Source organism: Pteropus alecto, unplaced genomic scaffold (genome assembly GCF_000325575.1).
Source record: "Pteropus alecto unplaced genomic scaffold, ASM32557v1 scaffold76, whole genome shotgun sequence".
Taxonomy (NCBI): Eukaryota; Metazoa; Chordata; class Mammalia; order Chiroptera; family Pteropodidae; genus Pteropus; species Pteropus alecto.
The window spans coordinates 2936988-2950229 of record NW_006443138.1 but is presented as its reverse complement, the minus strand read 5'-3'; the positions used below and the strand labels follow the sequence as shown (position 1 = coordinate 2950229).

The 13242-nt window shown below is 36.1% G+C and overlaps 1 protein-coding gene across 3 annotated transcripts in view; it reads right to left on the bottom strand.

The window, feature by feature from the left end:
• SRGAP1 (SLIT-ROBO Rho GTPase activating protein 1) overlaps nucleotides 1-13242 on the bottom strand; it is a 231133-nt gene that overhangs the window by 76570 nt on the left and 141321 nt on the right. For all 3 annotated transcript variants that reach the window (XM_006923700.3, XM_025040948.1, XM_025040947.1), the window contains exons 5-6: nucleotides 1783-1965; nucleotides 1158-1286 (exon numbers count right to left, since the gene is read on the bottom strand). In XM_006923700.3, the coding sequence (XP_006923762.2) occupies nucleotides 1158-1286; nucleotides 1783-1965 (312 nt within the window). The remainder of the gene's footprint in view (nucleotides 1-1157; nucleotides 1287-1782; nucleotides 1966-13242) is intronic.

Sequence of the window (13242 nt, the reverse complement as noted above, 5' to 3'; positions counted from 1 at the left end):
GGAACCCTCATACACTGCTGGTGGGACTGCAAATTGGTACAGCCACTATGGAAAACAATATGGAGGTTCCTCAAAAAACTAAGAAGTGATCTACTATATGATCCAGCAATCCCTCTCCTGGGTATTTACCCCAAAGACTTGAAAACCCATATCCAAAAAGATATTTGCACACCGATGTTCATAGCAGCATTATTCACAGTGGCCCAGACGTGAAAGCAACTGAAGTATCCTACGATAGATGATTGGCTAAAGAAGCTGTAGTACATATATCTACGTATATATGTATGTATATATACATACACATATGTATATACGTATATATATACAATGTAATATTACTCAGCCATAAGAAGAAATGAAACACTGTCATTTGCGACAACATGGATGGACCTTGAGATAATCATGCTAAGCGAAATAAGACAGACAGGAAAAGTAGAAAATCACAGGATATCACTTGTATGTGGGATATAAACCTAAAAGCAACAAATGAACAGGACAAACAAACAGAGACTCAGGGACATGGACAATGGACTAGTGGTTACCAGAGGGTAGGGAGTGGGGGATAAGGGGAGAGGTAGACGAAGTAAAGGGAGTCAGACATAGCGGGGTAGAGAGAGGGTGAAGTGGGTAAAGGGGATCAAATATATGGTAATTGGACTTTGGTAATCACAGAACAGAATATACAGATGTCAAATTATAATGTATACCTGAAAATTATATAATTGTATTAACCAATGTTATGTTACCTCAATAAACTTAATTGAAAAAAAAAGAACTGTCTATAGCTTCAGCCATCTCACAATAGTAGGAGCCCAATAAATGTGTTTTGAATTAATGAATGCAGTTAGGGCTGTGCTACTGCATAATCTGAGAAGCACTGGGTCCCCTTCCTAGCAGAGTTTACCAGGCACTCACAGCTTCACAGAACGTAATAGTTTCTTTTTTTCATTGGTTTTAGAATACAATTTTTTCACATGCATCTTACAATTGATAGTGTCTTAGAATCATGTATAGTTTAATGTGCAGCATTTTTTTCTTCCTGAGTATTACATGAAATGATATTTATTTTAATAAATGATGGTGTTTTAGAAATAGTGGCATATAGTTATTGCTAATTCCATCTTAATATGGAAAATACAAAAACTTCAAGTACTTACATCAATTAAGTCTGAAAGATCATGAATATAATACTTGAAAACTGAGGCATTGGTTGCTTCAAGGGTTAGGAGATATTCATTTCGTGCCTTTATCGATTTTAGTTTATTTTCCGAATACTTTGCTTGTCTCTGGTGAAGGAGAAGATCCAGGCATTGGGAAAACCAACAAAGTCATTTTTAACAAGACAGAGAAACATACATGCATTTTTATTAATCTAAACAATTTATTCTACATCTATAAATGACCTCTGAAATCCTTTGAGGAAAGTATATTTCAAATCTGATTTAAATAACAAACTAAAATTACGCTGCTATGGGGAATAACAATGTATTTGGGCTTCAGGCCCATTTGCAATGAAATCTCTTTGTTAATATTCAAGTTCTCTACATTGTGTATTGAATACTTGGCATTCACTACTAAATGATGTCCAGCTGTTATTATATGATTTTTATGTTTCTAAAACATTTTGCAATCCCATGGGAGGAAATTCATGTCGTTTCACAATAATTTACAATCTGTGTCTATCAGCTATTGCATCAGTGTTCTTAGGCTTGTCACCTCAAATGAGGATTATATACTACCTCAAGTGAGGACAGAAAGGCTCTGCAATCTATTTTTACTTACCTTTTCTTTCATTTTTTCAATTTTCTTTACAGAGCTTCGTCGCTGATGTCTCTCTTCTAGTCTAATATGAAAGACTGGATCACCAGATCTTCCAATTTGCTTTTCTTCTTGTTTCTCAGCCTCTTTCAGCTTACTTTCTGCACTGATGCTCTCTGCATGATACATATGGTACGTTTTCATCACCTGTGAAAATGTGAACCAAATTGTTAAAAGTTGTCTATCTGTAACTTAGAGAGCGAATGGAAACGATTAAATGACATATACGTTAAAAATATCACCTTCCAACTTTCAGATTGTTAGTAAAATAGATGAATTATGGATTATTGCTTCTACCTAAAGCAAACAGAAAAATGCAAATGCACCTGCCAGGAAGAGGCACTCAGGGGATAGGCCTTGATGAAAAAATGATTTACAGAGTCTTATGTATACTTTCACTGTACTTGAACAGTTCCCTTAAAAGTGTTTAAGCTTAAAAGTGTTTCTCTAAAATCTCTTCTGCATTATTAATCTGCAGAATAAACCATTATTCATGGATAAATTTTAGCCCAACCTTGGATTTATAAAAAACTCTAAATACGTACAGCCCTTACTATATTTTATTGCTTAAAACATGCTTGTCAAAATACAAAACATATATAATGAGGTTCAAACATAATTTTAATAAAAAATGTCTTTCTGATCACAAAATACTTTATGTTCAATGTAGAAAACATATAACACACACACAAAAAAATAAAAAGCAAGCAGAGATAACCACTGTTAGGATGTACATTTTCCCTATGAAAATGTACACCTACTTCATTTTAAAATGATATATATCATTTCTTTTTTAAAAAAACTGGGATCATACTGTATTTACCTTTTTTAAGGTACTGTCATTTTTTCATTTAATACATCAGAATATTTTCTTATGTCACTAAATATTCTTCTAAAGCATAATCTTAAGGACTGTATAGTATTTCCCTATATGACTGTGCCATACATATCTAATTTTCCTATTGTTGAACATTTTAGGGTATTTCTGTTTTGCTTTATAAAATAAAGCTGTGCTAAAAATCCTTGATGTATATCCTATTTTATTTCTTTTAGACATGATAAACATAACAAACATTTTAATAAATTTAGGAATACGTAGAACATAAAGTTTTGTTTGCAATGTACCCTTTCCATGTATATTGTAAGCTTATGTAATAAATTCTTAATCATTAAAATTTTTTGGTTATATTATTGTTACAGAAATGTTTGTTCACAAAATTCTGTCATTATTTCCTAGGATACATTTCCAGAAGTAGAACTGCAGTCAGAGAATATGCACATTTTTGAGGCATTTGAAACATACGGCCAATTTAAAACTAGGCTAACCCGAAAAAAAACCTCATCTATATAGTTATTTCTCAAAGCACTTTAGATAATGTAGATACTTAATATTTTCTCAAAATAAAAAATGGATTATTTATTCTTATAATAAAATCTGTTATATCTGTATATAATCTCTGTATTCTTAGATACAGAAGTATAACAGTCACAGATTTTCAGAGATTTTACCTAAAAATCAGAGTTTTCCAATATAACTTCAGTGTTTTCATATGCAGAGTCGGACATCTGGGCCAATTTTGAAACCTGTTCATTTCGAGCACAATTATACTTCATAAAAAAAGCAACATGTGTAAAGTATGATGATTCCAATGCCATTGCACCTAGGAACACATCGGAATTAAGCACCCGAGTAATCAGTCATGACGCTTTCTCATATATTATGTCAAATTCTCATCTGCAGAAGATGGGTTTTATTTCATTTGTAAATAACTATAAGTTATTGAGGCAATTTTATAACTAAGGTATAGTTGTTAAGAAGTTGGGATTAATTTAATGTTTTGAAGTAAGGAACTTTATTTTTCTCACTTCAAAATATGAGTTATAAAATAGTTTGGGTACTCAAAGCACCACTGGAATAAATATATTTACTTCGGTTGAACCATACAAAATTGCTATTTTTGTAGGTTATATAAAGAGAGAAAATCAGCACTTTCTCATGGTTCAACTGAATACACTGTCTCAATTTGACTATTTTGAAGAGTAAAATATGGGTTTAATGAAGAGCCTTTACTTATTTTCATAAAATCTGATGATGTCTTTCCTTAAAAATGTAAGCTAGTAAATTATGTGAAAGGCACTGATGAACAAGAACAAAGTAAGGGCTAAACTACAAATTTGTGGCAGCTTTTTCTGAGCTGCAACTGCAAAGTTGTCTGTTTTTAGTAATTATCAAACCTGTGGAGGAGGGGAAGCTTGGGTGGCTACTCCAGCTTAAAAGAAAAATAAAATAGCATTAGGAAGCAGCTGGGCAGCTGGGGAATGAAAAGGGAGTCACTCTGCAGCTGGGCAAACAACGAGGTCAATGAATCTACTACACACCTTGCATTTCTAGGCTCGGCTGTTTATATTCCCTGCCCCACGCAAATCCACATACCATTTGGTTCCTGGTTCCAGTTACATTTTTAAATAAGAGGGTGTAAAAAACCAACCCCTCTCTCTCATCTCACACACACACACACACACACACACACACACACACACACACACACACGCACGCGTGCGCGCACACACGCACGCTTGCTCAGCTATCTGTATTCATCTTGCTCATAGACAGGAAATAAGAAATGAGAACATGTGACGACTCCCATCACAGTTGGATGAAAAGGCATCCCAGACAGCCATAGGTACCTGAGAAATCTTTTTAAAAAATACATCACAAAGAAAAGAACTGATCTCTTGACTCTTGTTTTACTTAGATGCTGAAGACTGGTGTAAACAGGTAATTTGCACAAACTAAGGCTTACGAACTAAAGATATCATCAAGCTGGCTGCCAGCATGGCATTTCTTATTAACTAGCCTGGGTTAAAAAGAAAACATTTGAGTCTGACTTAACGCTAGCTAGGAAACGGTGTAAATATCTAATCATTATGCAGTTCAGCACAACAGCTGAGGATTCTTTAACTAATTCAATGGCAATATCCAGAAAGAAAATTTCTTTGTTCAGTTTTCCAATATGACTTAGGGTTTCCACTATTTTCTAAAATGTTAACAGTTACAATGAATTAGTTCTAAAAGTTGGGGAGAAAAACACTAAAAGCTTTTTTGAGAACTCTAATTGCAGATAACGAATGCAAGAACAAACTGCATTATTTAAAAGGTAAGCTGTTGACAGAAGTTAAATGTGTTTTGTATTTAAAATAAAATAACAGACAGTTCTCTGTTTTTTCAGAGAAAAGAAAGCTTTTATTTTTTAAAGGTACATTTTGAATACATACTGCAAAGAAAACAACACCTTCCCCATCAGCTTAATGCAAACACCATCTTTTGCATACCAAATGACAAGATAGGCATATATCCATTTAAATGTACTTCAATAGCATATTTTCCTATTTGAATTCTTCTCTAATGAAACCTCATGCATAATTCTCCACTGAACACACTCAATTTATCTTTCTGCTCCATATTCCTTAACTGTAGGAAGAATATAGTCAAGGTGGTGACCACATCATGTACTTCTTTGTGATACTGCAAAATACCGTATAAAAACTTTTGCACAGATGCTGTTAATAATTTTTTTCTTACTGACAGACCCATATAATGTATATGACACTACTCTTGTACTTTCAGTCAAAATAATTAAAATATCTATAGTAAATTTCAATATTCAGTGTCATTATGTATCTGAAAACTATCCAAATATTGGAGATCCGTGGATTAAAGCTATAAATTATACTTTTTTGACTTCTGGTTCATAATTTAAGACGACATGGTTCCAGGAATGGATCTACTAGTTACCAGATGTGGGGAAGTTATTTAACACTTCTGCTTACCTTACAAGGTTGTTGTGGGCACCCAATGTGTGTCCCTGTGTATGTGTGTATAACTTAAAACTGTACTTAGTATTTACTATATATGCATGTATGCGTGTATATAAATATAGAGAGAGAGAGAGAGAGCGCGAGCACATGTGCGCGAGCTAAGCGAGAATTATATAATGCTTACTAAGTGCCTGTATCATGGATTGTCATGTAAATTCAGCTAGGGCACCAAGAGTATCTTAGGTGCCTTCAGGTCCTTACTGTTGCCTAATATACAGTGGGAATATAACAGGAGTCTGGCTCGTCCAGGGGCCCACATAGCTTCAGTGTCTCCTCTCTAGGTTACAGCTGCTGCTCTGCTAAGTCGTGTCTCTGGGGGCTTATTTGAGACAGGGGTAGCAACTACCTTTAAGGGAGCAGTCATAACACTGCATGCTGGGATCTTCACACCAGCAAACTCAAGCCTTCTTGCTCTTTACTATACTGATCCAGCCTTGGTGAGGAATATAGCCAGCCTGAATTTGAGTTCTGGAGCTACTACTTAACAGCTGGGCAAGTTTCTTAATTTCCTTGAGCCCCAGTTCCTCTGAGGTAAAACTAAGGTTAGATGATAGAATGCATGGAAGCACATCACAGGGTGGGCGGATGGCATTCTTGACAGTGTCTAAGGTATAATATAGAAGTAAGCATTCGGGCTCTGGGGCTAGGCTAGCTGGCTTCATATTCAGGCTCTAGGCAAAGAGGCAGAGGCCACTGTCTCCCAAAGGCAAAGCAGCTGGGAGAACTAAGGTACAGCAAAGGTAGACCAAATGGAGGCCTTTTCCACTATTTCATATTGCAACCTGGGCTAGCAAAAACCTCTTAAAAACTAACTTTTACCAGTGAGGAATGCCTAGGAGTTGACTGCAGAGATACCTATATGTTCATAAAACACAAAACCTGAATTCCTATTTTGAAAAGGCCCATCTAACTTATCTGAAATGTACATTGCATAATTAGCACCCTTTCGATGTATGCTGACAGTTACTGTAAAATTAAGTGGACATTAGCCTAGGTTTCAGGGAGCAATGTATATTGATCTGCATTTATTCATACACCCAACAGCTACTGAGTATCCATAAGCCAGGCGCTGTGTTCGAGATGAGATCTCTACCCCATGAGAAGACACAGAGGCAAGCCCACTCTTACTGGAAGACAAACAGGAGGTGGGAAGGGGCAGTCATTCACTTCACAGTAGGCTGAATAGGAGACAGGTGGAGGAGGATTCCTGAGCTTCTTTTTAATCAGCTTTTACTGAAGTCTCAGAGCCTCTGTGAGGAGGGGGCTGTGTTTATATAAAGAATGTAAAGACAAGAGGATCTAACCCTCAACATTAGTGTTACTCTGCCAAAACCCACAATGGATCTCTCAGTCCCCACCCCCATCCCCTTCCTCCCACTGCAGGCCGGTTAGTGACACATATCTCTTTTATTCTCTTTTGCGGCATCAGAACTGGAGAAGTTGCTGACCCCTGCCTGAGACTGAGCAGTCAGCAGGACGGTCACGATGGTGAACTTTCATAACCCACCTCCTCTCCTTAGGCGCATATGGCTCTCCATAAGTCAATGAAAACAGAATTTACAAAACAATTATTTGCAAAGTAACATTTACAGGAAAATTCACTTTGAGAGGTAGCATTCTGGTGGTGAGACTCACAGAACAGATTGCTTGGATTCAAATCTCGCCTCTGTACTTACTCGCTGTGCGATCTTCTGCAATAACTTGACCTTCCTTTGCCTCAATTTCCTCACTGTAACATCAGCAAACATTATTACTCACTGCATAGTGGAACGATTAAATGTGTCAACGTACATAAAGAACAAAGAAAAAAGAGCTTGATATGTAATAAGTGCATAGTAAATGTTGGCTGCTAATATTTGGAAAAAGTGCCATAAAATGATTCATTTTAACAATGGGAAATGATGTCTCCATGATTGGAAGATCATCATGTAACAGAGGTAAAAGGAAATTAGCAATATTCCCATGTATGTGTGTGTTAAGAATTTTAGTGAAGCTCTTTAGAATGAGCAAATAGATCAAGATGGACAAATAAATAGCATGATATACTGTCTTTCACGCTAGTTTATCAAAGGACACTTGAGGAATATTGTGACTTCACTGAAATGAAATCAGTATAACAGTCTGAATTTATCATCAAATTATTTATAATCCAAACGATTGCCTTGAACAAAAGGCATTGTCTGGGATTCTGGACCCTGCTGGCAAGGAACTGCCGACCAACCAAATGACAGGGCAACAGAGATGCAGAGAATAAAGAAAACAAAGGGAAAAACCGAGAATACATATGTAAAAGGAGGAATATGGCTAATAAAAATCACAAAAACAGTTATATTCTGTTTAGTGTAGTGTTAAAGATTTTGTTTCAGGATTAATTGTACAAAGCAGCATTTTAATAGAATGAAAAGAACTCAGGTCTATGAAATCCAATAAACCTAAATTTTGGTCCTAGTTGGCTGCAAAACAGCTTTGTAACCTCAGTCTTTTTGACTCTCAGCATGAACCTCACCTATTAGTGGTAACATAAAATCATGAGGTCTCCCTCCCTACAGGACCAAAATGAGGGTGACAATAAAATCCAACCACACACCTCAAACACCTTAAAAAGTGTGGAATGAAGGGAAAAGTAAAAACCAGATGCCTGATCATAGGAGAAAGTGATCATGTAAGTGGAAGACTTCTTTCCAAAAGAATTTTAATACATTCCTCCTAAAGAATATTTGATGAAGCTTCGAGGAAATAAGGTAAGATGACATTTAGCTTACTATCTGAAAATAGAATCCACAGTATCATTCTTGTTTTTGTTCTCTGTGTGTATGTGTATGAGAGAGAGATTTACTGTTTTCTTCTCCATCCTCAAGAGCCAGTGTTAATGGAAGGAGCATTCCTGGCCTAGATATCTAAGGGTGTGAGCCCTCAAACTGCCAATGACCCGACTGTATGACCTTTCAACAGGCTCCATTCAACTCTGCTGGCCCTGAGAAAAAGGTGGGTGGACCATGTGATTTCTCAGGCCTTTCCTACCTCTGAACTTCTGAGTCCATGATTTCAGATATTAATCTAGCAATAACTAAATACCCTAAGAATTTATTATTTGGAGAAAAAGTATACATATAATATACTTCTCAGGGGTTAAAAGGGTTAATTTTTTTCCCCAGTGTCAGAGTAAATGGCAGATAAATTTTAACCAAAAGGAAAACCAGTGTAACAACAAATTATACTAATTAACCCCCTCTTCTATTCACTTGAGGCAGCAAGTAGTACACCATGCTATGCTGGGGATATAAAATTCATCCTAGAATTCTCCATGGGCTCTGAGGCCATAATTCATCTGCTTTGATGCACAGAAAACATCTAGAAAGGAACAGTGCCTGGATAATATGCCTAACACACTGTTATATTGATGAACCTTAAACCGGCATATCTATCACTCTAGTGACTTTAATTAGCTCCCAAACTGATCACTGATCAATTGTTACGTGCTCATTAAGTAGGAAAAAAACAGGAAATACAGGGTTGACACACTTATGGATTTGCTACAAGTTTTTATTTTTGACTGTTAGATTTAAGTTAAAACCAGGCATTAGTCATCATTTTCAAAATGACAAACTGAACAAAAATTTGAAAATAGCAATATAAATTGCAATTAGTTTCACAAGATTGTTAGTTTAATAAAATTATTTAATGAAAAATGACTAATTTATCCTAAAGAGGACAAACCATTTTGTCTTACTAAAAAGAAAATGTTTCTATTTGTAACCAGAGTAACCTGTATTTGTTAACCTTAATCGTTGCTAGCTCAATTTCCAGTGGTTACTAGAGGCAGTTTCTGATTGAATCTTTGAGTCATAGACCGATGTTAATGGTTTTACCTCTCTAATGAACTCTTGACAAACATTCACATTCAGAAAAATTTCTTGAGCTCCCTACTATGTATCGCAAATAGATCTTGTCCTATTTTATTCCATCACATTCTATTACTAGAAATCCAATTATATTTTATTCTTTACTGATTCATACTAGTTCATTAGTTTACAAGGGTAATTTTTCATGAGAGTAATTAACTATCTGGTATAATATCTGCCCACTTCACAATTATCAGAGATTTCTAACATGGAATAAATGTCATTTTATCCGGGAAATTCTAATTTTGCAAAAGATATTTTCCTTTCTTGTTTCTCAGGTACTTCGTTAGTAGTGGTGTCAAGAGAGAGTGGTCAGGGCAGAGGCTTTTCACAAAGTCCAGCTTAATATCCCATTTTCACATCGATTTGCTAATACTCTGGCAATATCAAAGTACATGGAGTTCCCTGCACAGGCAACGTGCTTTCCACGCATCTGTGCTTTTCCTCACACACTCTCTTTCTGGAACGCCCTTCCCACCCTTCCTTTATCATTAACTTCAGCTGTCAGCTCCTTCAGGGAGCCCCCTGTCCCGAGTGGCTCTGTGGAGACCTCTAGTCTAGCACCCCACACCATACATAGAAATATCTCCCTAGTGTAGCTCATTGATGACAGGGCTGTGTCTATTATCAATGCATTTCCAGGACCTATATATTTGTTGAAAGGCTCCTCCCAGCTATTCAGTATGTATTACTCGGATGCAAGAGAGATGACCCTATAACAAGTTTAGAGTGGAAGCAACAATGCTTTTAGTGCTTTCCATTTAATGGACAAAGCAACAGAAAACAAATTCTGAGATTTGGGACAAATGCTAAATAACTGAATAACATAAATGCTAGAACCTTACATATCAACACACCTCTCCACATACTTGCTGGCGGCCACATTCCAAAGGAGAGAACTGTCTTAAAAGGTAGCCCATTCCATTTCTGAACAGCTCTAATGGTTAAAATCAGGAATCTGACTGCCTGGGTTCAAATCTTTGTTTTCTCTTTTAGCATGTCTCATAGTTTTCTCACCTCTAATTGGGAATGAGAATAGCTATAAAACTGTTGTGGCGATAAAATGAATTAATACATGTCAATGCTAACTGGCACCCAGTGAATGCTTCATGAACGCTATTACAATGAATAAAATGTCCTACCCTTCTATCATAACTTTTAAGCCCACAATAAGCCTTAGCCCTGCCAGCGCTCACTTGCTTATTCTCATACACCTGAGAGGCTGAGAGCAGAGAAATGGTCTTTGTTTTATGGATCAAAGAAATGAAGCTGCAGAGAGACTTAATCCTTGCCCAACAAGTCAACAGAGAAAATGAGAAAGAAGGTCATGCAGAAAGTCCTTATTTCAAAAAGGGTTTTCATAGAAGTCTTCAGAGGCACTGAAATACAAGTTTAATCTACTGAAAAAAAACCCCCCAAGAGTTGGCACATGGAATATATATTAACCAGGCCACATTGAACACAGTGGCAGGAGAATTGGCAGAGTTTCAAGTAGTTGGCAATGCTGAGGGAAAAGCACATGTATAATGAAAGGCCAACAAATTTACTAGAATTTCAAAGTCACCTGCAATTTTAAATATTTAATTATTTTCAGGGAAATGTTTCACATGTCTTCAACATTACATGTGTATTAGACATTTGAGTTATAAAGTTTAGTATGTGAAATATTTAATCTTAGGACACAAGACACTTGAAATCTTAATATGTGAAAAGCTCTATAACCCTTAAAATGGCAGCATCAACTAAAATGGAAAGACTGATGTGGAATCCTTTTCTTTCAATGAAAAATAGTTTGGAATTTGAGACATATATCCTATGCCTTATATCTGATACTGGAGGAGGAAGGAGGAAAAAGAAGAAAGAAGAAGAAGAAAAAGAAGAGAAAAAGCGAAAAGAGAGGCCTTTGCTAAGCTGTGCAAGAAAACTTTGAGTTTTCAAACTGCTTTGGAATAGAATATTCCTTTTGGTACTCTCCTGAAATCTTTCAACTCCTGATTTTCTCTTTCTCTCTAGAGATGGCTCCAGAGAGAAACTCTATGAATATGCCTTGTGTTCCTCCTAATTGCATGCCTTGGTTCACATTACTCCTTTTCCCTCGAAAGCCTTCTCCATTCCCTCTCGATCTCTCTTATTACTGATATCCTGTACATTTCCTCTTTTAATTCTTCTCAATCCTCAATGTAGACTTCTCTTTGGATCTCCAAAGTCCTCTTCTGCCTGAACGTCTCTGTTGGTACATAATGGTCTGCCTTATGTTATAATCACCAATAAAAAGGAAGTACAGTGTGTGGGCTAAGCTCATTGATAATGCCTGGTCTGAGACTTCCTAGCTGTGTGGCCTTGGGCAAGGTGCTCAACCTCTCTGTGCCTCACTTACCACATGGGGCTGCTGGGAGAATTTAAAGAGCTAATTACGTAAAGTGCTTAGAATAGCACCTGACAAAGGTCAGCTGTTATACATACATACATATATACATACATACATATTCATTCTATATATATTTGGGATTGATGAATAATGGTAAACAAAGCTAAGTACTTTAATTACTCAATTTAACAAATTCTGTTTAAGACGTCTGTTATTAATGCATTCCAATAATTTAAAAGTCCTAATACTGTATTTCAGAATGTAATAGTTTGCATAATATATTCTTTAAGATGGATTCTTGATATGAAACATTCTTTAGAAAACATTTTGTTTTTACTAAGCTGTACTTTCTAACACCTTTTTTTAATTTCTAGGCCAAATAATTTTTTTCGATTAATATTGCTTACTTCTTTTAAATGATAGTTTTATCTGTAGTTCATAAGCACCAATCCTAACTAAATCTCAAATTTCACAGAGAAAATGAAAATTCGAAGCAGGAACTAGGGAGCGCTTGGCTTCATTAATTATTAGCAGGGTGTCCTAAAGGAACATATAATGTTCTTATCAAACACTTGTCCTCACAGATCCTTGCAAAGTAAATTTTATTAATCTCAATCATTTTGGCAGGAAAATAAAGCCAGTTAAATTAGCTAACCCAGTCTCCAGTCAGTCTGTGTCAACACCAAGATGAGAATTCAGAAGTTGGCCAGGAGTCATATGATCCCAACACCTCTCTTTCTTTCCATCTAAGTGTCTAGCAATAAAGCTAGAGGAAGGATATATGGAAACACTTCATCAGCCCAAGATCCCTAAATAGACTGCTTTTTAAAGAAGTTTTCCAGGTGGCATCACAGAGAATGTGATATTCCAAAGAGGTTTTCAATTTGGGAGCTTTTTACATATCCTTTACTCCTTATTTCTCTTTGTTCAGTGTTTTGTTCTAAGACCCAGACCTCTTTGTAGTCCATCTCAAAGGAACAAATTTTCATTTTCACTACAGAATATATATTTCAAATACTTAAAATGCCCTTGAGCTAAAATAAATACTTAACCAAAAAATGAAAATAAAAAACCTCTTTGAGGCTCAGAGAAAAATCTTCCGATATGAGGTGGCAAATATCTTGGGCTCTTTCAGAATGACTTTTCAACCTTGCCTTAGGCATGTTTCTGCGTTATAGAAGAATGCATTAGCTCCTGGCTCTTGGGAGGCTCACAAAGCAATCCTGTGAGGCGGAGTTTTCAAGGAAGGGCCTAAAATAATAAACAGTGTCTTCC